The 27401-nt window shown below is 46.2% G+C and overlaps 1 protein-coding gene across 3 annotated transcripts in view; it reads right to left on the bottom strand.

The window, feature by feature from the left end:
- The window catches only part of SSBP4 (single stranded DNA binding protein 4), a 309472-nt gene that overhangs the window by 16530 nt on the left and 265541 nt on the right, over nucleotides 1-27401 (bottom strand). For all 3 annotated transcript variants that reach the window (XM_075610834.1, XM_075610835.1, XM_075610836.1), the window contains 8 exons: nucleotides 23340-23423; nucleotides 19534-19593; nucleotides 19010-19076; nucleotides 15283-15353; nucleotides 14987-15054; nucleotides 13861-13906; nucleotides 13030-13065; nucleotides 10426-10480 (listed from right to left, as the gene is read on the bottom strand). In XM_075610834.1, coding sequence (XP_075466949.1) covers nucleotides 10426-10480; nucleotides 13030-13065; nucleotides 13861-13906; nucleotides 14987-15054; nucleotides 15283-15353; nucleotides 19010-19076; nucleotides 19534-19593; nucleotides 23340-23423 — 487 coding nt within the window. The remainder of the gene's footprint in view (nucleotides 1-10425; nucleotides 10481-13029; nucleotides 13066-13860; nucleotides 13907-14986; nucleotides 15055-15282; nucleotides 15354-19009; nucleotides 19077-19533; nucleotides 19594-23339; nucleotides 23424-27401) is intronic.

Here is a 27401-nt window from a genome sequence, read left to right as displayed (position 1 = left end):
CCGGCCAGTTTGCAACATTTTCCCGCGCGGGCGGGAAATCAGCACGTGACTTCTTCATGGTGAACAAAAATAGCACAATTTAGAAAAAAATATACCGGGCACCCCAGGTCATTATCTCAGCAGCGCCTCCAAATGTAACGGGTATTCCCCCACCCAATCGCAGATTCTACTGTGTGAGTGCAGGAAACATATATTGTTACTCAGGTGTGGTGCATTACCTGTTGGCTCACAGGAGGGCTGAGCTTCCGCCACGGGGAACCTGGGGTAATTATACTAGGGGTGATCACTTACAACATCTTCTCGGTACAGCGCCTCCACCTGCGATGGCTCCCACCAGAGGGGGAGTGGTTCCTCGCAGGACAATCAATAATACCATACACAGTGCTTTATATAACGAAGGACTTTACTAACGACTAATAATGATAACCTGTGTCTCTCTCACGGTGAGACACTAACAGTGACGTCTCGCAGGACGATTCCCAAACACTAGGTGATCCCACCCAGTGTCCCAAGAACCCCACCCAATGTCCCGTACTCCTACAGAGATAGTCAATGGGTGACTGCGCAGTCACTAAGAACCTCTAGGCCTGTTGGTGCACATGTGATGGTATAATACCTGCCGAGCACTCCGGTGCTCGGGTCAGCAACAAACTTCTCAAAGGGTCAGACGTGTGATGAATCCTCTGATCCAACCGAACTCCTTGCACGTGCGGACCCCGACGTGGGTCCGAACCGCTTCACAGGAACCGCAGCGTCTGCTGTGTCCCTGTCTAATCTAAGTGGTACTAACGTGACAGGAACCCTAACCTAGGGCCTGTCCCTGTAGTACAGCAACCTGTAGTGGCTTGGGGAACTCCTAGGGCCTGCAGGGGTAATGACCTGTCCCACTCCCCCAACTACCCAAGTCCCTTCGGTAAGTGATCTGGAATGGACTAGAGTACTCTTCCATGCAGTACTTGGGCGTCTACCTACTGTTGGCTAGCCTAGTGCAGATCCTCTCCAGAATTCCTGCTCTCAGTTACCAGTTTATCCCTTCAGACATCCTACCCCTAGCGCTACCTCAAGGTGACTAGAACAGCTATAGCCCTTCTCCAGACCCACTACTCTCTGACTAGTCCCAGCGCCTACAGCAGCAAGCTGTAGCTCACTGGAGGTTGGCAGTCAACGTGCTGCGCAACAAGGTGCCTGCCTGTCAGACCTCACGGCACTGACAGCCGTGACTCTGACAATGCAGCACTACACTAAGGGCAGCGTCCCTATCTTGGGCCTCCCTCAGCAATTACCCACTAACCTAGTGGGGAGTTGGGGCCTACCTGGGGTGTGGGTACCTATGGGGTGCAGGAGCTGCTCTCGCTCCCCGCACCTTACTTCCCTACAGCTCCCTGACTCCAACTCTGCGTAACCTTCCTTTCCCAGCTCCCACTAATGTAAGTGGCAGGGTCCCTAACCCGAGGGATGCCCCTGGCAACACTCACCTTACTGGGGAGCTGAGCTATCTCGAGCCCTGGGGGTGCTGGCCTAGTACAGGGAGTCCCTGACTCCTGTACCCTACCTCCTTCCCTGGGCTGCTCCGGTCTCTGACTGATCTAACGTGCTGCAAGCCCGCCAAATGTATCTCTTTTCTCAGGGGTCTCCTAAGCCCTATTGGCTCCCTGGGGTCACATGGGGCTCGCAAAGGCTCTGGGGATATGTAGTCCCAGCTCAGAGCCTTCCCTGGTAGGCTAGGGGTTCGCGGGCTTTTCCCTACCTTCACTGCGCTTGCGCAAGCTTTCCCTGTCTCGGGGGCTGTCCCTGCGCCTACGCATCCCTGCGCATGCGCAACAGTATCCTCAATGGCGGCGCCCTGCTTGGCCGGCCGCCGGGACCTTAGAGACGCGATCGCGGCCTTAGCAACCGCCCGATCGCGTCCCCGGCAACCGGCCGCAGGCAGGAGAAGCCACGCTGCTCCCTGCTCCAGCCCCCACCCTTGGAAGCAGCCGTCGGGTTTGTCGGCACCTGCGACCGAGCTGCTCAAGGGGAGGGGGGTCTCCAGGAGCCACGGGAGCTCCAGGCTACACTCTCCCCCTGGTGAAACTCCAACGACCTCGCTTGGATGGCAGACATAACCTGGTACACAGTTATACAATGAAAATGCAGGGCATATGTACAACCTATCACTGGTGACTTTAGACATCAGGTTACAATACAGTTCACATACCATACCCGAGGCCAGCTGAGCGTCAGCTGTTTGCTGAGACCATTCGTGGGGTGCCCCTAACTGATCAAGTGGGGGTACCTCACTTTTGCGTCCGTGAACCTCCCCCAGAAAAATTTCTTGAAGAGCACACCGGAGGGCAACAGTCACTGGTTCCTCGCTACTTCCTCCCCCTGGTGGAAGGAGTAGCACCATGTCTCTGAAGCAGACCTTTACCCGGTCACCCGCGGCATGGATGCGGTAGACCAGGCGGCCAGGACCTTTTCCGCGGTCCACTACTTGGCGAATGGCACGCTCCCTTTTGGGCTTAAGGGAGGCAATTTTTACTAAATCCCTCGCCACACAGTCCTTGTCCCTACGTACTTGCGAGGCTTCCGCTGGGAAGCGAGCAATGGACAATGTCTCTTTCCTCAAAGTCTCTGTTTCACCTGGCAGGGGGTAAAGGGTAGATACCTTACCACTGTGGTGATTCACGGTAGCCAACAGGTCCTCGGGGACGCTGTCAGTTCCCACCTCGGCTGTATCGGGACCTGTCCCCGGCACTTCTGGGACAGTCCACTTACTGGCTTGAAACTCGGGAGCGTTGGATCCCGGTCCTGGGACCATTTGAGTCGGAGCGCACGGGCTCACACTCGGTTCAGGAGCCGTAACTCTGACCTTTTTCACGGCCACCTCCATCGGAGCCTGTGGGGGGCAAGGGGGTTCCTTACCACTCTGCTGGCTTGCAATGGTTTTCTCTTCTTGTGGAACACTGTCAGGTATCTGCGGTGCTTCACCTGACACCACGACAGAGCTGACTGTTCTCTTCAACTGAACGGTAGGTGGTAGATACTGGTCCACTCGCATGGCGGAACAGCTTTCTTCTAGGGGGAACACCTCCCCCTGTGATTCCTCTGTCTCACTGCTGGGGTGGTTCGCCGGTAGGCGCATCGCCACCGATGGTTCGTCCTTTTCCGTAGCTGGCTGGGCCTCAGTTCTTCCCGCTTGGTTGCAACAGGGAACCAGGGCAGCCTTGTCTGTCAGCTCCTCCACCTCCGTGGTTGAGGTAGAGCAAGTAACAGCATCTTCATCTCTGTGTTCTGCCATCTGAGATTCCTGCTTGGGATCTGGGACTGTAGACTGCAGCAGCACAGGCTTTAGAAACTGTGCTCCGCAACAAGCACACTTGGGACCCCAGGTCGGTTTGCCACCTGGGAAGTCACACTGGTCACAAACACATCTTATGCACCCGTCATCCTCCACCACTGCCACCCGCCATTCTATTGGTAGCCTAAAGGGGTTAAAGTCCATACCACCAGATAGATTCAAATCCTTTTGTAGGCACGGGCACAGAAGAAAGGGTATTTTTCCTCCTTTTGTCCGCCATGCCCCATACAACTGCGGGTGTGTTTCTCTACAATCTGTACTGTCTTTAGTGGGAACAGCGGTTGCTGATCGCTGTTCACTGAGCTTGCTCCCCCTGGTGGACTGTAGCAGCACGGGTTGCAGGGTCGGCGCCCTGCAGCAGACACATAAGCGTCCCCAGGCCAATTTACAACATGGGCAGTCACCCTGGTTACAGAAACATTCCAGGCACCCATCCTCGTTCGCGTCGTCCAACCGCCCCTTTATCAGGCACGTCAAAACATCAAGGTTCATACTACCCAACGGACTCAACGCTTCTGTCATACACGGGCACACCAAAAAGGATACGCACCCGGCTTTAGTCGGCCAGAGTCCATATAACGGTGAGCAATTTTCTTTGCCCCCAGTACTTTCTTTGATGGAGACAGCAGTTAGGGGTGAAGGCTTACAGTACTTGCTCCCCCTGGTGGAATCTGAAGGAGGGGCTCGCTCTATCACTGAGTCACTCACATTGCGGGGGCGGAGCTTAGGGTTTCCCGCCAAACCCGGCCAGTTTGCAACATTTTCCCGCGCGGGCGGGAAATCAGCACGTGACTTCTTCATGGTGAACAAAAATAGCACAATTTAGAAAAAAATATACCGGGCACCCCAGGTCATTATCTCAGCAGCGCCTCCAAATGTAACGGGTATTCCCCCACCCAATCGCAGATTCTACTGTGTGAGTGCAGGAAACATATATTGTTACTCAGGTGTGGTGCATTACCTGTTGGCTCACAGGAGGGCTGAGCTTCCGCCACGGGGAACCTGGGGTAATTATACTAGGGGTGATCACTTACAACATCTTCTCGGTACAGCGCCTCCACCTGCGATGGCTCCCACCAGAGGGGGAGTGGTTCCTCGCAGGACAATCAATAATACCATACACAGTGCTTTATATAACGAAGGACTTTACTAACGACTAATAATGATAACCTGTGTCTCTCTCACGGTGAGACACTAACAGTGACGTCTCGCAGGACGATTCCCAAACACTAGGTGATCCCACCCAGTGTCCCAAGAACCCCACCCAATGTCCCGTACTCCTACAGAGATAGTCAATGGGTGACTGCGCAGTCACTAAGAACCTCTAGGCCTGTTGGTGCACATGTGATGGTATAATACCTGCCGAGCACTCCGGTGCTCGGGTCAGCAACAAACTTCTCAAAGGGTCAGACGTGTGATGAATCCTCTGATCCAACCGAACTCCTTGCACGTGCGGACCCCGACGTGGGTCCGAACCGCTTCACAGGAACCGCAGCGTCTGCTGTGTCCCTGTCTAATCTAAGTGGTACTAACGTGACAGGAACCCTAACCTAGGGCCTGTCCCTGTAGTACAGCAACCTGTAGTGGCTTGGGGAACTCCTAGGGCCTGCAGGGGTAATGACCTGTCCCACTCCCCCAACTACCCAAGTCCCTTCGGTAAGTGATCTGGAATGGACTAGAGTACTCTTCCATGCAGTACTTGGGCGTCTACCTACTGTTGGCTAGCCTAGTGCAGATCCTCTCCAGAATTCCTGCTCTCAGTTACCAGTTTATCCCTTCAGACATCCTACCCCTAGCGCTACCTCAAGGTGACTAGAACAGCTATAGCCCTTCTCCAGACCCACTACTCTCTGACTAGTCCCAGCGCCTACAGCAGCAAGCTGTAGCTCACTGGAGGTTGGCAGTCAACGTGCTGCGCAACAAGGTGCCTGCCTGTCAGACCTCACGGCACTGACAGCCGTGACTCTGACAATGCAGCACTACACTAAGGGCAGCGTCCCTATCTTGGGCCTCCCTCAGCAATTACCCACTAACCTAGTGGGGAGTTGGGGCCTACCTGGGGTGTGGGTACCTATGGGGTGCAGGAGCTGCTCTCGCTCCCCGCACCTTACTTCCCTACAGCTCCCTGACTCCAACTCTGCGTAACCTTCCTTTCCCAGCTCCCACTAATGTAAGTGGCAGGGTCCCTAACCCGAGGGATGCCCCTGGCAACACTCACCTTACTGGGGAGCTGAGCTATCTCGAGCCCTGGGGGTGCTGGCCTAGTACAGGGAGTCCCTGACTCCTGTACCCTACCTCCTTCCCTGGGCTGCTCCGGTCTCTGACTGATCTAACGTGCTGCAAGCCCGCCAAATGTATCTCTTTTCTCAGGGGTCTCCTAAGCCCTATTGGCTCCCTGGGGTCACATGGGGCTCGCAAAGGCTCTGGGGATATGTAGTCCCAGCTCAGAGCCTTCCCTGGTAGGCTAGGGGTTCGCGGGCTTTTCCCTACCTTCACTGCGCTTGCGCAAGCTTTCCCTGTCTCGGGGGCTGTCCCTGCGCCTACGCATCCCTGCGCATGCGCAACAGTATCCTCAATGGCGGCGCCCTGCTTGGCCGGCCGCCGGGACCTTAGAGACGCGATCGCGGCCTTAGCAACCGCCCGATCGCGTCCCCGGCAACCGGCCGCAGGCAGGAGAAGCCGCGCTGCTCCCTGCTCCAGCCCCCACCCTTGGAAGCAGCCGTCGGGTTTGTCGGCACCCGCGACCGAGCTGCTCAAGGGGAGGGGGGTCTCCAGGAGCCACGGGAGCTCCAGGCTACATATATATATATATATATATATATATATATATATATATATATATGTAGAGGTATCAGTACCGTGTTAGCCGAGCTTCAATAATCAAAAAAATAAATAGATGATACCGTTCTGTGGCTAACGAAATGCTAGACAGCGATATCATCTTCCTCAGCACATCCACACCGGGGGAAGGAACAGCACAGATAACATTCCAAGAGACACTGTTTTTAAGTTTACCTTTTGCTTCATTCATTGTAACATCGCCGGAAGAAGAGATCAGTGTATCTCGAAAGCTCGCACAAATAAAAGCATTTCGTTAGCCACAGAACGGTATCATCTATTTATTTTTTTGATTATATATATATATATATATATATATATATTCTTTTTTTCATCATAATGCCTAGTCCCTTTGTGGATGTAGCAGTGTGTGTGGGTGTAGCAGTGTGTATGTGGGTGTATATGTTTACATGTACATCAGCATGGATATGTGTGGCCCTTTTGAGGGCTTTACGGCCTCCCATGTGGCCCTTGAGGTATATCATGTTGCCTATCACTGATTTAGAGTAAGACAGAAGAAATAAAGCATATAAGAGTGGAAAAGTATAAACTGGCGTTTTCCTCTTTGGCTGGCCAATATCTAGATCCATACAACCTGCTGATCCGTGTGGAAGAGACCTTCCACCTGGACTCATTGGTCAATGTGCAGAGCAATCAAACGCCATTGTAACTGGCAGAGGATACCATCTGCTAAAACTCTGGACTTCATGAAAGCATAACTAAGTGATGCTACGCTGAAGATTATTCACACTGGGGCTTCGTCATAGCACCAATCTGTGCTTTATCATTTTACAGGAGACACTCCATGGCTATCCCCAACTTACCCCCGGGTGAACCTGCTCTGTGGCTATTTGTTCCTGTTCTCCTGGCAAGACCAGGAAAAAAAAAAATATATATATATATATATACACATATATACCGTGTTCGACAAACCTATACATTTGCACGCCCCGGGCGAGTGGATTTAACATCGTGGCGAGCTCCTATTGGCCCAAGCAGCCCACGTGTGGTACTAGGTGGCGAGTAGATTTTTTTGGTGATTTGTTGACCACTGTGTATATTATATATTATATATGTATAATATATATATATATATATATATATATATATATATATATATATATATATATATATATATATATATATATATATATAATACTGTATGCTGAAGGCTTAGCTAAGTGATAATGTCCCTTTGAAGGGGGCGAATCCAGTTGGATTCCCAGAGTCCGATCTCTGTTTAACCTTGAGCAAGTCACTATCTCCCTGTTCTTCAAATTAGATTGTAAGCTCTTCAGGGCAGGGACTGCTTGCGCCTGCAAGGGTTTATGCACGACACTGCATACACGGTCAGTGCTAACCCCAAGGGATTCGTTTCTGCTTGAGCTGCACACATGAAAATGACTTGTCCTTCTCTGGGCACATTGAGAAGCCCAGCGATCCTAGGGTTAATGTGATGCTAAAACAGCCATCTGTTACACTTCATAAACACACAGCAATGCGTTGCTGACCCACCTGGCAGTTAAGGGGTTAATGGTGACCTGTGTGATTTATAGCTACTGACCTGAAGCTCTTTAACCCCCTACACATATTTACTAACACAAAGACACACATAAGCACACAGGCATTAGTACACACACACTGGGTACACATACTGTACTATACAGACACTAATGCCCACACCATATACACACACACACAGGCACCAACAACCTAAACACACACACACTGATATACGACCAGCACACGCACACTTTCTTATACACATTGACATTGTAACAATGCATATCCGCTGCCCCCCCTGCTGCATCCTCTGATCCAACACAAACCGCTGCCTTCACTCCCGCGCTGTCCCCTGTGACCTACACGTTTTGGGACACATCCCATTGACAAAAGGAACAGTCTGTCCCGAGACCAAAAACAAAACAAGAGAAAGCGCTTTGGTTTGGCAGCAGTGTTATTGTGTCTGGGGTCTTGACTGGTTGTGACACAGCTGCTGTGTGGGCCGTGTTGGGAAACCGCCTGGCAGGGGAGGGAGAGTGGGGGGGGGAGGAGGGAGAATGGGGGGGGGAGGGAGAGTGGGGGGGGGGGGAGGGAGAGTGGGGGGGGGAGGGAGAGTGAGGGGGGGGGGAGGGAGAGTGGGGGGGGGGAGGGAGAGTGGGGGGGGGGCTCTCTGCCTTTTGTGTACCTGCCCCACTTGTGCCTCGCACAGCCCTGCGTATCTGTCTCCTCTCGAGTCTTATTCTCTGGCTCCTGCACAGCGGAGGCCCTCCAGCGCCTTTGCGGTAAATGATCAGCTCTCCGGGCTGCCTGTGCAAAATATCCCCGCGTTTCCAGGGGAACCGTGTGACACACGATGAGGCCGAAACAATACGCTGACCAGACGGGAGAGAAGTCTGAGCGACGCACGGGTAACTGGCAGGATGAGGCAAAGTGCCGGCAAAAGAGGAATTACCGGAAATGGCATGGATGTTGGGTTCCACGGTTGAAAATAATAGTGTGGGGGGTCAGAGTGGCTTAAAAACAGGGGTGCTGAGCTCCAGTACTCAAAACTGCCCAACAGGTCAGGTTTTCAGGATATCCCTGCTTCAACACAGGTGGCTCAATCAGTGGCTCAATCAGTGGCTCAACTGTGCTGAAGCAGAGATATCCTGAAAACCTGACCTGTTAGGGGGGTCCTGAGGACTGGAGTGGAGCACCACTGGTTAAAACATTAGTGGTACTGTGTCTGAATTTCTATACAAATTCTACATTTCTTAAACAAAAACGTGCCAGGGATGATTAGAATTTGTGTTTAGGAAAGAGTTCTATAATATTTATGTTGTAGAAGCAGAGGAGGGGGGGGGGGGGGGTAGTGCTACTCTGGGTTAGTAAATAGAATAAAACCAATGCTCGGTCTCATCCGGTACCACCACATGCTGCAAAACTGGGGTAAAACTGGAGCAAAAGACCTGCGCCAGATTGATCAAATTAAAAAGTCCAGTGCCTTTCAATGGGTTTCCTTTCTTTTGATCAATCTGTTCCTTTCTTTTGATCAATCTGATGCTGTTTTTTTTGCATCGGTTTAGACCTCTTTGGCTGCGGTTTATCGAAGTCTTCAAGCTGCAAAACGGAGGTATAAAACAGCACCAGATTTGTCAATGTCCCGTTCCATTGGTAAATCTGGTGCTGTTTTTCTGCACAGACTGATTAATAGACCCCCCCATCGGGCTGTATTCACAAAGCAGCACCCCGGTGATAATTTAAATAAGGTAGAACACGATCTACCAGAGACTATCATTGCCATGTGAGGGCGATTTCCCCAAAGCTTCATTCATAGGTTGACGTGCGGTTACAAATTAACGGTGGGCCTCGTCACTGGCGTTTTGGTTCTAATACAAATGTGTGTTTTGCTTTTTGCTCGAACCTCTGTTGGTTTGGGATTTGTAAGTACATTTTGGGGGGAAAAAATTCAACTGAGCTGGACATTTTGGGAGGAATGTAGATTTTGCGTAGGAGTTTGCGGGATTTTTTTATAATTAAGCCCAACAGTTTGCCCAGTTTATATATATTAAAAAAAAATACAAAAAGCATGAAACAAGGATGATGTTCTGAAGTTAGACCCGGACATCCGAACACGCTTCTAAGTTTGCACAGTTTGTATTTTGAGCCTGCAAACCTTCCCATCCTTAATACCAATGTGTGGCAGTGTGTTTGACAAGCAGAAGAGGGGCACACGTTGAAACGCTTGGAAATGGACTGTTTATGGTGTAATTACGCTGTTCCTAATAGTTATGTCCTATAGCTCTGTGCATAACACTATTGGATCCACAGTCAGGGCATTAATTGTGACCTTCTTAACACCAGGACATGAGGGTCTTTAACCACTTCACAAATTCACTAACATACTCTGATACACACACTGAAACCCTAATACAGTTACTCACTGATATACACAGTAAATATATATTACCGGGATACAGATATAGACACCCTGATACACACAGTACAGTACATACATATCACCCTAATACACAGACAGCCTGATACACACAGTACACACTTATACATATACAGACACACATATTGTAGAGACTAATGCCTATATTAACAAACTGATACACAGACACTAAACCAGTCTATACACAGACCGTGTGATATATAAAATGATACACACAGATTTGCTTATATGGATGCTACACTCTTGTCTTCATATTAGCTTAGCACTCCCTATAAATGAACAGATCAGACAATAGTTGTTACAATACCTCCTGGACTCGGCATGATGGGAGTTCCTGGGGGACCCCCGCCTCCTGGAGGACCCTAAAATAAGAAGCAAAATGATAGTTAGGGGGAGAACACATTGTATCCAGTTTCAGGAGTGAACAAAGCTTAACCACATTTTGGGATGTCAGAGAGCTCAAGTGAGATCTGACATTGTTCTGCATAACTTCATTGCACAGAGCCACAGAGAGGAACCGTATAGCAGAGCTGGCCATATACAGGCATACCCCGCATTAACGTACGCAATGGGACCGGAGCATGTATGTAAAGCGAGAATGTACTTAAAGTGAAGCACGACCTTTTTTCCACTTATCGATGCATGTACTGTACTGCAATCGTCATATACGTGCATAACTGATGTAAATAACACATGTGTAACAGGCTCTATAGTCTCCCCGCTTGTGCACAGCTTCGGTACAGGTAGGGAGCCGGTATTGCTGTTCAGGACGTGCTGATAGGAGCATGCGCGACCTGTCATTTGCCTATTGGGCGATATGTCCTTACTCGCGACTTTACTTAAAGTGAGTGTCCTTAAACCGGGGTAGACCTGTAGTGAGTTTTATTTAAAGTATGTGTAACACTGAGGGCCAGAGAACAAGCAACACGTTGCTTAATAGGATAACATTCAGCCCTGAAAACTAACCACGGCGCAGTGACAAATGTAACATTAATATATTTATTATTTTTTCACACTAATTATTACTATATGTCTATGTATTATAGGTTTATAATAGGTTATAGGTTTAAAAACCTATTTAAGGTTCACCAAAAAATACTGAACAAAAGCAATAATATGACTTCGAAATAATAAAAAAAATCTATGTAAATCAATCAAGTTTTACCAATTGAGTAAAGTACGATTAGCCTGGTCTATTCCAATTAACGAATAACCATTTTGAATACCCAGAGTTCTATCAAAGCCATATTCACTATACAATGCCTGTAAGATTTCACGTAGCACAGACTAGTCACTGGGCTTTGCCTTCTTAAGAGTTTTTGCTTGCTTATATTTCTTGGTCTATATGAATTCCATTGGGGTCTAATCAGACGCATGGAAAATACCTTCCATAAATCATGAAGCACTTTACACATGGGGACAAGAGCAGATAAGTACTGACAAATCTGCTACATGTGCTGCAGGATTCAGATACCTTTCATTGCCCTAATGTTTTTCAGTGAACATCACAAAAGCAAAAACATGGCCGTTCTAAGGTGCCCAAAATTGTGGGCTGTATCTAGATCTGACCATGAGCAAAGCCAAGACTGGGGTGCGAGAGGAAGACCTCGTCACTTGCACATATCCAATGGACTGATCCATTCTTGTTCATACTGGGAGACAGGCAATGAGTGAAGGTCGGCTCATCTTCAAGCTGTAGAGTTCAAATCCTAATTTATTGGACGTTACAATGTGGTCCTTTACCAGATGTTTAGTACAAGGTGCACAAGTGAAAAGGAACAACCACCCGCAAAGGCTGCAGTTATTAAACAATTTGTAGAAAATCTCACTAGCGGCCATTTTTAAGGAGGAACCGCAAAAAAACGTTTTTTTTAAATCAATATGTTCTCGAAATGTAAAAAAAAAAAACCACATCAAACAAATGAAGAGTCCAGAATGCAATGTGTGATCGGGAAGAAAAGGCGGGTTATACACAATAATGACCAGGAATGGGGAGGGACACCCTAAACCAGCGATAGATGATGGATAATCCTGCACCACAATAATCATTTGGTTATCAATTATAATTGGTCATGGTCATTTGGTTTGAAAGTGTATCACACATCCTAAATAGTGCTGTGCTATAATATTATTTTACAGTATTCAGGAAAGGAAACAATGAAAATTCAGATTGACTTTTTCTTTTCTTGCTTGTTCTGTATATTTTTTACTTTTCTTGTTGGTATTCATTATAGACGGGTTATGTATACATATGCTTATTTGTACTTCGGCTTGACCCATCGTGACTGGTTTATTGTATTCTGGAAGATGTGCGATATACTTTACATTATTGTACTGTCTGCTAAACAGGATATTGGAAAACTTAATAAAAACAGATAATACAAAATAAAAATATTATATCGGATTGGTAGCTCTTAATATCCATTTTCCTCTGTTCCATATTTTATTGGAACACCTGCTCAGCATAGCAGCTGTGTATGTAGTGCCTAAGGCTGTGCTTATAGTGACGGCGACGCGGCAAAACAAATGTATTGCCGCCGTTGTGTGCGCTTATAGTAAGCACGACGCTAAGGAAGCAACGTGGCGGCGCGAAGTTTGGAAGCCGGTCAAATTTGATTTTCAGAGGCTGTCTCCACATGTCGCTGTTGCCACATTGATTGAACCAATCAATGGCCAAGTCGCTTGCGAAGTCGCTGCAAAGCGAAATACAACTTTTGCAGGTGGCGACGGGTGACGTCATCCGTCGCCTAATAATAATAATATTAATAATAATAATAATAATAAAAGTATTTTTTTTTTTTCACATGAAAAGACAAAAGCTCAGGACTTTAGAAAAGAGAAAGAAAGCTGGGCAGCCGTCCGAAATTCTGTGTACCCTCCAGACCCTAAAATGTAACATTAAAGCACTCACCACGTAATTGCCGGGAGACGATGATGAATACGCTATCTGCATGTAGGAAGAGAAAAAGTCAGCGACTCCTTACAATCACTCTTTAAATGTTTATAAATCCCTGACAAGCCAATGATGACAGATTATAATCCCCCAGCCCCTCCTAGATGAGCTCAGGACAGTGGCATGTGTAGAAGCATTTTTAGATAATGGTTTAAACCAGTGGTCTCCAAACTTCTCAGTACGAGGGACACATCGTATATTCTACATATGTTCTCGGGCCAAAGAATTATTTTTTTTTATACATTTTATAAATGAATAAATAAGTTTTATTTGGATCTTTTTGTGGTAATCAGCATGATATGATTCAGAACAAAAGAGAAATGTGACAATTACAAAGAAAGGATGCCGTGCTTACACTGGGAAATAATATATAATGAGCAAAAAAATATATATATTTCAAGTTGTTGCGGGCCAGATAAAATCTTTTGGGGGGCCTGATGTGGCCCCCGGGCCGAAGTTTTTAGACCCCTGGTTTAAACCAGGGATGGCCAACGCCAGTCCTCAAGGGCCAACAACAGGTTTTCAGGATATCCCTGCTCTTTGTTTGGGTAGGTACTGTGAAGCCATCATTAGTACCACAGAGACGTACTGTAAGTAGCTGATGTGCTTGAATATACATTTAATCACAAGATACAAACAAGTAAAACAGTTACTTTAAGGGGAATTTAATCTTCCTGAAGAAGATATATAGTTTAGTAACATTTTATAGCTCGGTACATGGGACGATGTGGCTTAACTTTGCACCCGACGTTAGTCTGAAGTGATCCTTTACCAGCTATCGTTACTCACCGAGTTAGCGTTGGGGTTCGGCCACGGACCCCTTCCTCCTGGCCCCCTAAATGAAATAAAAAGACACGCTCTTATGTCACGGACTCTCTCCCGAGAACTGAGAATTGTTTGGGTCCAAAACCTTTAGCAGTAATCACTCCCATTTTTATTGACATATTATGAACAACAACAAAAGTTCCCTGGAGCAGAATCGCACAATGTTTATCTCGAGGGGCCACCTAGTTCCTGAGACACTTAACATTTTTGTGCAGCACATCAACAAAACCAGAGCCAACCAGTAAACTGCAATGACATCATCGCTTTTTTTGGCTCACCAAAGAGAACCTGACCAGGCAGCCATTTTGACCTCACTAAGAGCGTTTTATAGGTATTTTTTTCAAAGTAAATATCTCAGCACCCAGGAGGTCTATGGTGGTAAAAAAAAAAAAAAACACTGTTCTGCCCCAAAGGACCACACAGCTTTGGAAAAAAGACCCACAATGAATCAGAGGAAGTGAGAAGCTGCATTAAAAAGGTTTGTTACAGACAAGCAACACATACAATTGAACTATTTAACAACTTGCCTGACATTTTTAATATACTCTCCAGAATGTAAGGTAGATGTAATAGTTTGTTGGTTTAATAATAGATGACGAGAGGACTAACTCAAGATAGCACAAAAATATTTCAGCTATGTTACTTGCTGCCAGAGTAGAACCACTGTAACTAAAGGGTACTAGACCACAACAAATTCCACTACTAGAAGGCCTGAGATAATCCATCAATACTTGAGAGTACTAGGCCGGAGTATACCCAATAATACTGAAGAGCACTAAACCAGAGCAGACTCAGCATTACTAGAGTAGTAATTACTATTACTAAGCTAGAGCTGACTCAACATTACTGCAAAATACCAACCCAGAACAGACTAACTATTACTGCAGAGTACTAGGCCAGAGCTGGCCCACCATTACTGTAGAGTACGAAGCCAGAGCGGATTCACCATTACTGCAGAATACCAACCCTGAACAGAACAACTATTAATGTAGACCACTAGGCCAAAGCAGACCCACCATTACTGGAGCACTAGACTAGAACAGACCCTCCATTAGCAGGGAAAGGCCAGGAATTCAGAGGATGCACTTACATGTTCATCCCAGGCATGCCAGGACCACCTAACGAGTTAGGAGGAGGTCTCATTCCGCTCCCGTAATTCTGAAGAAAAAAAAAATTAGAGTAAATCCAGTAACAGATAAAGCGGCAGATAAACCCCCCACAATTCACACATTTTCGAGTCATTTTCTGAGGTCCAAGCATTTTGGGAGAGGTTTATCTTTCTGACTTTTTTTGCAGCACCGAACCCCCAAAAAACATTGTGACTGACACAAGCCATTAGGAAGGTCGGGCGGGTCTAATCCATAACAGAGAGACAATTCTCCTTACCTGGGGTCCCATTGCTGCCATGCCTCGCGGTGGGTTCATCCTCTGCATGGGTCCACCCATGTTTGGATGTCCTGTTAAAAAGAATGCGTGCAATTGAAGGTAAGACCTTTAAGTATCAGTCCCCTACACATCATATAACGCTTTAAAGCAGCAATCCTGCTTTCCTAGTTTTTGGGCGTTATAGGTTTGAAGCAGGGGGTCTCTGGAGCTGAATTGAGTAAATTTCAGCTCTGGCTGGGCTGTGTGGCAGATGAATAGGAAACCGTTACATCATCCCTTTCCTACTTAAAACCCGAGCAGAAGATACCCCTAAGGAGGTATCTCGGGGTTCAGCCCCGGAGACCCCCTGCTTAAAACCTATTAAAAGAATCCCGCATGTTTAAAGAACAATCCTTTTTTGGACCAAAGTGAACTAATGGGTGTGCCATGCTGCTGGTCTTTACCAAATCTCTTGTGATCAAATCTCTTGTGATCAGAGTGTTTGTAAAGTGTTCCGTGTGTGGGGAGATTGTTTATCCAAAGTCTTTTACCTTCTGAGGTTTGGTTTCATGAATGAGGGTTGAATAATTAGGTTAAAAAGATAATGAGAATGAACACTAATTCCCAGATAACATTTCAATTAAACAGACCTGGAGATTATAGACACTGACTTTAAGCAAGAAAAAAAAATGTACTTTAAAGAAGATTTCATCTTTTTTCACTTCCAGGGCAAACAATTGCTACAGAGTTTTTCTTTCTTTTTTTTTTTCATCGCCATCTTTATCTAATGTCTGTTGGTAATGAGCCTGTTTTTCGGTCCTCAAGTAATTATGAAGCCATCATTAGTCAAACAAATGAACAGAAGTAGCTGATATGCTTCAATTCAGGGTTCCCAGAAAAAAAATGGTTACTTTATGGGGGATTGAATCGTTAGGAAGAAGCCGATTACACGGATGAGCTGTTTAAGAAAAAAAAAAGTTTATTTCCAATTAATTAAAAAGGTGATATCTTTGCTCTAAGAATAATGATCTTTGCTTATGGAAGCCAATAAAAGTGGCACGGTGTTTGCTACATATTTGTGTTAGGAGCTGCATGGGGCATTTAAACTCATTGGTAGCAGGTACAGTTCTTCCAAAACCCCCAAGTGGGAAGAGAGGAGATATTGGGAGTCGCAGTATAAATGCTGATGCAGTTCGTCAGATTAAAACTTGGATTGTGAAGTGAAGCTTTACTTCTCCAGATTTAGCACTTCAATAAAGTAACATGGAAAAACTGAATCTGCAGATGCCAGTTACTTGGCTCCAATGATGCCCCCAAATAAGGAATGAGAAGAGTTAGCGATTGGGGAGCGATCCGTTTCGGAGCCTGCGTGTGTCACCCTCTGTCCCTTTACTCTGCATCAAAAACTCTGACAACTTTCAGGTGGCGTACTGTCCATCTCTGTGCTGAGCACGTTACAGCAAATAACGTGCGTCAAAGCACTTTTTTCCTTGCGTTGGTAAATAGTTTCCACAGCATCAATCATGGAGCCTTGAACTAATTCAGAAAGGTGATACTAGTGCATACTTGGTCTCTATCCATCTTTCAGTTATTTGTTTGTTTTTTACACACTTGCATCTGCAGTTTTCTAAATAAAAAGATTTATGAAAAAAAAAAAAGGGGGTTCTATGTTTGTACAATAAATACGCCAAACGTTTTGAATAGGGATTTAGGGAGCCATGCAATGTACAAGTGCAATGCACGCTAACATTATAACGATTATTCCGTACCAAGAAAGATATTAAGGGGTATACCTCATTTTTAATTTTATTATACTTTCGGAAGGCACAATTTCTCCAGGAGTAAGGGACCCCAGTTGATATCACAAATTTGTTCATACAGATGCAACGCTACCGCCACTCTGCTCTGCCGCAAAGGAGCAGTAAGAGCAATCCAGAACAGCGTCCCTCTGCTCCTCCTCTACCCCCCCCTCAGAGTACAGTCACCATATGGCGTTAAACCAGTGCTCAGTGATTCTAATTCAGACACTTAGGATGCACTTCACAAGCACGCTTTAATCGCGGAGAAGGCCTGTCTGGGGAGTTCTCAAACAAAGTCTGCACGGCTCTGAGAAGCTGCATTACAACGCAGCCCCGACTGCGGCGACACTGTAATGAGTACGACACCCTGCCCTCTGTTACGTATCAGGCACTAGTAACCCGCCAATGGGGTGGGGGTTGGGGGTGACGGGTGTACTTTTAAATTGTGAGAGATTTTGGGTGAGATATTCCGTGGAATTTCTGGAGTAAGAAATGTGGGCCTATATTTGACAAGCATAACATGCCAAACGCTGAAATTGGCTTTAACCCCCTTGAGCGCCATAATGTCAACTGGAGGTTATGAGATTCGGCACGCTGGTGACCCTTGTGACATCCCCAGTTTTCTGCTCATTTTCTAGGGGTGATGTAAATGCAATCTGAATGGAGGAGAAGACTCTTCCGTTCGTGCCATCCTGGTCACTTTATGACCACATGATCACTACCAAGCGGTCACTTGTTCCAGATTTGTTGGAAGTCTGGCACCAACAAAGGGTTTCAACTTTAGTGCAGCTCCAATAGAGACACATTTTATAAATAATGTTATGGCTTTAAAAAAAAAAAAAAAAAAACACCTTCATTCTCATTCCAGGTAGTGGGCCTGTGACCCCCCCCCCCCCCATTCCAGGTAGTGGGCCTGTGACCCCCATTCCAGGTAGTGGGCCTGTGACCCCCCCATTCCAGGTAGTGGGCCTGTGACCCCGCCATTCCAGGTAGTGGGCCTGTGACCCCCCCATTCCAGGTAGTGGGCCTGTGACCCCCCCATTCCAGGTAGTGGGCCTGTGACCCCCCCATTCCAGGTAGTGGGCCTGTGACCCCCCCATTCCAGGTAGTGGGCCTGTGACCCCCCCATTCCAGGTAGTGGGCCTGTGACCCCCCCATTCCAGGTAGTGGGCCTGTGACCCCCATTCCAGGTAGTGGGCCTGTGACCCCCATTCCAGGTAGTGGGCCTGTGACCCCCATTCCAGGTAGTGGGCCTGTGACCCCCATTCCAGGTAGTTGGCCTGTGACCCCCATTCCAGGTAGTGGGCCTGTGAACCCCATTCCAGGTAGTGGGCCTGTGAACCCCATTTCAGGTAGTGGGCCTGTTACCCCCATTCCAGGTAGTGGGCCCGTGAACCCTTTTCCAGGTGGTGGGCCTGTGACCCCCATTCCAGGTAGTGGGCCTGTGACCCTCATTCCAGGTGGTGGGCCTGTGACCCCCCATTCCAGGTGGTGGGCCTGTGACCGCCCAATGTTTTCCCTTTCTCCACATCCCACTTTATCTCAAAGCCCAAAACATTGTGCCAAGGACATTGGAGTGGAACCAAAAAGGGATTCCATATGACCGTTAACTACCCAACTCAAGGGTCACTATAGGGTATACAGTGAAGCGGTCACTTCATTCGTAATGGGCATTGTACATGCAAATCTTATGTGTGTCCTGGACATTGACTGCAGTCAGGTATAAGTAATTCTGATGTGATGGAGTGGGGGGTCACTTTTATAAATTACCACTTTATATTTGAACACAGTTAATGTTTGCGGATGGGTGACACAAATAAATTATTAACATCATTGGTGAGAAGACAGGAGTAAAGGGCCCCCAAATATTCTTGCTTCGGGCCACCAATAAAGCCAACACAGCCACTGCCATGCACACAGGTCGACTGGCAAATCTGAGACAAACTTACCTTGTGGTCGTGTGGGGTCCATAGAGTTTGGCAACAAAGGCTGTGAACCTGGAACCCCAACGGGGGGCTAAAGAACACAGAATGATTCAGGTGAAACATTTCATTTCCAAATCGTAGTTTTAGCGGAGATAGGCAGCACACGCAATACATCGGATAAAGACATGATATTAATCTGCTTTCATCTTCAAAGGCCTTAGTGGACTACCACAATTCACTGTAATTTAATATATTGACTGATATATAGATAGATATAGATATATAGATATAGAAATACAACACAGATATGTCTGATGCCCCAAAACAGCCAAGTATCTTAAATATACAATTGTGATCCCAGCAGTTCTAAAATTATAATAATAATAATAATAAAGCACAGGTACAAAATGAATACTACCTAACCCGCATGTTTGTGCTCACACCTTGGTGCTTTGCAATGCATTGCAGGCCCCTTGGCAGTGAAAGCATTAAAACCTCAACCTGCTCATTGAATGAATAGAACCGAAGAAAGGAGATTGTAGCCGCACCTGATTTGGCATTCTGAGGGAGGGTCGTGGCCCACCAGGGTACCGAGGGGACATGAAAGGCTGAGGACAAAAGAAAGGCAGGTTAACGGCACAGGAATGCCAACAATTAACATGAATCCTATGGAAACTCTGACCCTGGAACAGAACACGACGCGGTTTCTCGGGGTACAGCGTCATGCGCTGTATCTGTGCTTTCCTGCAGTGCTGAGATTCTACATATCGGAAAAGGTGCCGCTTGACGAAGAACACCTTCTCTTATCTTTGTTCATGTTGGTTCCATAATTAAAGGTTCCAATGAAGGACAAATTCTGCAGCAAACGCTTACATAGATCAAGACTCAGCCAAGGTAGAGTTAGTGCGAAGTTCTTAATGGGCGACAAAGGGCTGAAGGAAGATCTCAGTGGAAATGCCTTTGAAGCAGGTGAACAAGGGTCCACTCAAAGTGTCAGATCTGCTGGTGACCTTGGGAAAGTCCCCATCTCCACCTCAAGCACCGCACTTAGATGGTCAGCTCTTTGCGGTACAGTAATATGAGGATCCTTTTAAGAGGGTGATGCTATATAAGTGTGACAACTAAGGGCAGTCCTGAGCTGTAAGAGGGTGACCCCGTTTCAATCTTTGGGGCAGCTGATGTTGTAACAAGGTGACCCCAATTGAAATTTATGGAGACAAGGGATTCGCCCAGGAGGGTAATCTCATAGATGTCTACATGAGGTGAGGGGTATGCGTGGGAATTCAATGAAAAGAACATTTACTGCAACTAAATCTCATGAATACGCAACCCCAGCTTCCCCCCAGACTTTATATAGGCGGCTTTTCTAGGAATCAGGTCAAAGCAAATCAGAGATAATAGAGGGAGGAGGGAAACCTGTTTTCAGCTGTTCAAACAAAACAGTGTGTTTCAAATGTCTTGGCCTGGCTCTCTTATTCCCAGGATACAACAGGTAGTCAATACAATATTAATATCACATTATTTTCCAGCTGCCCTGGAGAAACATGGTCAAATATTGATGAAGGCTCCTGTGTGTGTGAATGTACACAAACTTTAGAGGGTGGGAAGATGATTTGGAATACCTGTTCTATATGGCCTGGACTCCTTACTGTGAGCTACACCTGCACAGGTTTGTGTTATGGGTTACTTACTGTGCTATGTTTCACTGACTGCTACATAATACATGAATACATTATGTTAGAGCTTCTTTGAAATTGTCATTTTCACAACTGACATCATCCATGATGGCTGTCAACCATGATGTGCAAGTATTTTTAATTGCAAATCTTTCCCAACTGAGTTAATCCCAATTAGCGTTAAATGATTTATAGGACAGAATTGCGAGCTTTATTTACACATGGTGGAAGCACATTATTGATGCAAAGCTCGCTCGGACAGCCAAAGGAGTTGGAGGGGGACCATGTGGAACACTGATACTTAATTACGGAGTCACAATACTCCGAGGTGTCTCTCCAGCTTGTCCAAGTGTGTATTGAAGGTCCACAGTCGACGAAACCAGCTAGTGGGTTATAAGGGCGCATAACACGCCATGTTTTAGAGTCTTTGGCCTGCTACTTTATTTGTTTACACCCTATAAATAACACTAGAAGAAAGAGTTTCCATTCCGATCAGCCTAAGATGTTCATCCAGGTGTTCAATATACAGTCATTTGTCAACCACTGTATATATATGTGTGTGTGTGTGTGTGTGTGTGTGTGTGTGTGTGTGTGTGTATATATATATGTATATATATATATATACACACACACACACACACACACACACACACACACACACATATATATACAGTGGTTGACAAATCACCAAAAAATCTACTCGCCACACAAAAAAATCTACTCGCCACCTAGTACCAAACGTGTGTTGCTTGGGCCAATATTTACTCACCCTAGGGTTAAATCCACTCGCCCGGGGCGAGCAAATGTATAGGTTTGTCGAACACTGTGTATATATATATATATATATATATATCATATATATATCATATATATCATATATATATATATATATATATATACATATATATATATATATATATATATATATATATATACATATACACAGTGTTCGACAAACCTATACATTTGCTCGCCCTGGGCGAGTGGATTTAACATCGTGGCGAGCTCCTATTGGCCCAAGCAGCACACGTTTGGTACTAGGTGGCGAGTAGATTTTTTTGTGTGGCGAGTAGATTTTTTGGTGATTTGTTGACCACTGCATATACACACACACTTAATATGTGTGGTGGTCCTACAGCCATTGCCGTCTACTTTGGTATTTTATAACAATTATCCCTACTGTATATTGAACACCTGGATGAACATCTTAGGCTGATCGGAATGGAAACTCTTTCTTCTAGTGTTATTTATAGGGTGTAAACAAATAAAGTAGCAGGCCAAAGACTCTAAAACATGGCGTGTTATGCGCCCTTATAACCCACTAGCTGGTTTCGTCGACTGTGGACCTTCAATACACACTTGGACAAGCTGGAGAGACACCCCGGAGTATTGTGACTCCGTAATTAAGTATCAGTGTTCCACATGGTCCCCCTCCAACTCCTTTGGCTGTCCGAGCGAGCTTTGCATCAATAATGTGCTTCCACCATGTGTAAATAAAGCTCGCAATTCTGTCCTATAAATCATTTAACGCTAATTGGGATTAACTCAGTTGGGAAAGATTTGCAATTAAAAATACTTGCACAGCTACCAGGGCTGAAAACAGACACATGGAGGCTGAAAGGGGAGAGGATTTCATTTTCTTGTGGACGTGGCTGGATAAAGTCCTTCTTTCTGTGAGCTTGTGCATCTTACGGCTACAGTAGCAACAATTCACACCGGACCGTCCATAGTGGTCTTACTGGAGTATAATGGCGTATGCTGTCTTTTGTTGGTTAGGCTACACACTGGAGACCACTACCATAAAGATACAGGTGCACATTTATTACAACCCCTTCAAAATTTAAATGAAGGGACATGTCAAAACATCAGTAACAGTAAAGACATAAGTCCTCATATAGAAGAAAGTCTTTTTGGGTTGGACATACACATTATCCAGTCTATAAACAGCAGAATAAATCATTACTATAATATAGAGGCTCGTGTATAGTAGCAATTAATTATTCTACGGTTATACGATTGGATATAATTGTAAAACAAAATCTTTTTTCTACATGATGACTTATGTCTTTAATTTGACAGATTTTGTAATACGTCACTTCATTTAATGTCTTATATTTATTAGTGACAGAGGGGGATGTCACTTCAACTGTGCGCCACTGGTTGAATTTTACTAGACAAATATGCCTGCTGAGTATTTGTTAGTGTGGGTCGTTCTCATTTTTTTTTAAACTTTATGGCCCCTTGGCTTAAACAAGCCTCACAGCTTAGCACAGTTTAGTAAACATGGCCCTCAGTGCCATGAATGACATGATTAAGAGGTTACGGTAGCCAAGGAAGACGCACAGAGATAAGGAAATGTGAACAAGATTTCACACAAAGTGTAGGTGGCCAAGGGAGGAACTGAACCCATCAGCGTTAACACCCTTAGCCAGGGGTGCTCAACTACAGTCCCCAAGTCCCCCAACAGGTCAGTGTTTCAGGATATCCCAGCTTCAACACAAGGGGCTCAATCAGTGGCCTAGTCTTCGACTGAGCCACTGATTGAGCAACCTGTGTTGACGCAGGGATATCCTGAAAACCTGACCTGTAGGTCGCCCTTGAGGACCGGAATTGGCTACCCCTGCCCTAAGCTCAGGCACTGGAGCACAATGAGAGATACTGGCAGGAGATGACCTTACCTGACTGTGAGGTCCCATCATTGGGTTGTTGGGGTTGTGTGGAGGAGGCTGTGCGTGAGGTGACGGCTGAGATCCTGGAGGTCCCTTCAAGAAGAAAAACAAAAAGAGGCAGAGGTTACTGATAATGTCCATGCAAAGCCCAGGAAAGAGCACAGCCAGCAGAATATAGTTACCTGAGAGGCCCTGCCATTAAAGAGTCAAACTCCGCTGTTCTAGATGAAGACCCTCCAATGCTAAACATTAGGGAGACTGGCTTCAAATCAGCAAGTCTCACTCATTGAAATGACAAACTTGCACACAAACGAGTCTCACTCATTGGACTCGACAGGCCTACACACCTGAAAGATCACTTGAAAGGGTCAGAAGGGGGTCAATGCTGCTTTAACTTGGCAGGATATTCCCTTTCAAAAATAAAATGCTTCTACACAAAGTCCAATCTAAAAAATGACAGAGAGCCTGGAAGGCTGCAAGGCATTGGAAATCTCTTACTGATCCATTTGGCTTCTGCTTTCTCTGGAGTAGAGCAAACCTGTCTAGTCACTTCCTCAGGTGTATCAGACACCAGCAGGACTCCAGTCCTGGCTTTGTAACTCCTAACTGCTTGATACATCCGACTCCTTGCCCTTGTAATACTCTGGCAACTCCCATCCTGGTTGCATGAACCAACTATCCAACCCTCCTCCTCATTCTCTGCCAGTCTGCTCACCTTCAATTGAGCCTAAGGAGCATTACATATGCTACGATGGGCAAGAAAAGGGTATTTAAATCAGCCAACTATTCACCAAGTCCTAAACTATTCCTGCCTTGAGATCCTGATGCGCAGTAGCGGGCCATGGTGATTATCTCAACACCCAGGTCATGCAGGTATATTCTTATCCAACGTCTCCAATGCAGCTCTTTGTCCCTCAGAAGGCACCAGACAGAACGGAGCCTTTCCTGCGCCCTCTCTTGCTCTGGTTGGTGTACTTGAGTCAGCGAGCGGAGATTAACTGCTATCTGGAGCTGCCTGCAGGTTCCTGCCCTGCCGTTCCTACAGCATAAGCTTTGACAACCGCAATATCAAGAGCGGACTAATGGGCCAAAGCCTGGAGATGCTGCGACAGAGATCATCGCTCCGGCTCATTTCCATCAAGTGTCAGAGGGTTCTGCAACGCATTCCGGCACACACAGTGTTAAAGCAGACCTCTGGGACTCACAGGGTTAAGGTGGCACTGCGTTTTTTTTGGCCTTGCGGCGATCAATAGCAAAAGCGTGTGCGACAAAATGTAACGTCCTGACAAGTATTCTCTATGGGAAAAAAAAATCTCCCTGGTGAAAAACTGGGGCAGCACCAGTGCAGTGCAAAAACCAGCACCAGTGCAAAACCCAGCACCAGTGCAAAACCCAGCACCAGTGCACAACCCAGCACCAGTGCACAACCCAGCACCAGTGCAAAAACCAGCACCAGTGCAAAAACCAGCACCAGTGCAAAAACCAGCACCAGTGCAAAAACCAGCACCAGTGCACAACCCAGCACCAGTGCACAACCCAGCACCAGTGCACCACCCAGCACCAGTGCAAAAACCAGCACCAGTGCACAACCCAGCACCAGTGCACAACCCAGCACCAGTGCACAACCCAGCACCAGTGCACAACCCAGCACCAGTGCAAAAACCAGCACCAGTGCAAAAACCAGCACCAGTGCAAAAACCAGCACCAGTGCACAACCCAGCACCAGTGCACAACCCAGCACCAGTGCACCACCCAGCACCAGTGCACCACCCAGCACCAGTGCAAAAACCAGCACCAGTGCACAACCCAGCACCAGTGCAAAAACCAGCACCAAATGGATTAATTTACACAATGGGAGTCGTTCCTTGGATAAACCCGGTATAATTCTGTAGCACTGGTTTTGCCCTACAACATTTTCAGCGAGGCACGGAGCTGCAGGTTTTGGCAGAATTAGCTGCTGTTCCTCATATGGGGCTCAGTCTTTTTTAGCTCCTATTTTTTCTGCTGGGACTCTAAAAATGGCCGCCATTGTGATTTTTTTTTAACAACTGCTTTGTAACTGATCCCTGATAACAGAAAATCTGCCATGGGATCCTAACAGAAGCCGCATGGGCTGAACGCACATCTTAAATTCTGAATTTGCTTAAAGAAGCATATGAATGGCCCTGTGGATAATCCTGGACACATGATACATAAAGCTTGGCCCCCTGCAGACGCACTTACCAGAACTCCCTCCTACTGTCTCTATACGTTCTCCCTACCTACCAACTAGATTGTAAGCTCCTCGGAACAGGGACTGCTCTTCCTTAATGTTACTTTTATGTCTGAAGCACTTACTCCCATGTCCTGTTATATATATTATTTGTTATTTGTATTACTACTGTGAAGCACTATGTACATTTATGGCGCTAAATAAAGACATACAATACAATAGTCGTGAAAATGATTGCAGTGTTGAATGACTAAGGTCTTTCCTTTTATTGCAGCTCTAACCAATCGGCACTTTGAGAGCACACTCGGTATTACCCCACAGGTGCCTTCCAAGGCAGTGACATTACCGCTCCCCGACTCCCTCTGCCCAGCGACTACAAAGGATATAAAAGTTCTTCTATGTTTGAGTGCTTTCATTTAAATCGCAATTCTAGTGTCTCGGGTACTGGAGGGGGTTAACTCTTTGCCTTGCTGCTCCCCTTCTGGCAGTGAAGGGGTTTAATTAAAGTCCCGTTCCAAACAAAACGCTGCGGTGGCACCAGGCATAATATTTAATAAGCGTCTTCCTGTGGCTTCGCAATTAAGGTCTGGGCATAATGAGCGGCATATGGCCATCGCAGGTCTGAGATTGTGAGAGCCGAATCTCGCTAGGTACAACCCGGCCATTCGCATTCAAGCAAAGAACGGGGGAAAACGATGCAATTAATAAAATCATTTTCTATCCAGCTAAGGAGATAAGCGCTCGGTGGCACAGCCACCGTCATGTCCAAGCTTGGGTCTAGGTACAGATCCCACAGCCGTGGAGAGCCATCGGTAGAGGGCACTGTGACATTGTTTATTCCGCAGAGCACACATCTGAAGAATGTTATTTTCAAATTTTTTGACAGCAACAAGTTTGGAGAGATTTTGCACCCCCCTCTCTACCTGCAGCACGCTATAAAATAAGACGTGCGAGATTTGAACCAGCGGTGGGGAGAGTAACGTCTAACCTTTACAATACGCTCTTTGCCTGGAACACAAGAGGCCTTATTCTAACAAACAGGGTTGCTTAGCTGTGCGGCGAAGCCCGTCTTTAATAATCAGGCAGAAAAGCGAGGGGATATTTTGAAACTTTTATAGAGGAGGGGAATCACACTTTCTGAGCAGGAGACAAAGAGCTCTGTGTGTTAAGGTCCGCAGCTAAATGTCTGGGGGCGCTAAAACCCCCTCCGTGCATCAGCAAAACAAAATGCGATGGTACTAGAACTTCAGTCCTCGAGGGCCACCAACAGGACAGGTTTTCAGGATACCCCTGCTTCAGCACGGGTGGCTCAATTAATGGCTGAGCCACCCGTGCTGAAGCAGGGATATCCTGAAAACCTGACCAGAGTTGGCCACCCCTCTACTACAGTGTACCGCTCATTTTTATTTACATATTTATTTTGAAAACTTACAATCCTATACAATTACTTTTATTTTAAAGATAGACACAGTTCGTAACACTCGCCCTGATCCTAAGAAATATTGACGACGCCTTTCTAAAATGTGGTAAATAAAGCTTTGTCCCATTGTTTAACAGGCTGATTGTATCAGAAAATCAGTGACACTGCTAATTTAAATTTTTTAAGACACTTCAACCATTGCAATAAGAGATATAAGGAGTGGTTGCTTGAGCAATAGGAGAAGAGATGCATAGAATGCCCATATACATATGGCATGCAGTGGCTGACTTGTATTGTATTGTATTGTATGTCTTTATTTATATAGCGCCATAAATATACATAGCGCTTCACAGTAGTAATACATGTTGTATAAATAACAAATAATATAAATAATAGGTCATGGGAATAAGTGCTTCAGACATACTGTAAGAGTAACATT

The sequence above is a fragment of the Ascaphus truei genome, chromosome 8 (assembly GCF_040206685.1).
Source record: "Ascaphus truei isolate aAscTru1 chromosome 8, aAscTru1.hap1, whole genome shotgun sequence".
Taxonomy (NCBI): Eukaryota; Metazoa; Chordata; class Amphibia; order Anura; family Ascaphidae; genus Ascaphus; species Ascaphus truei.
The sequence above is the reverse complement of the archived record's forward strand: the minus strand, read 5'-3'. Positions and strand labels throughout refer to the sequence as shown.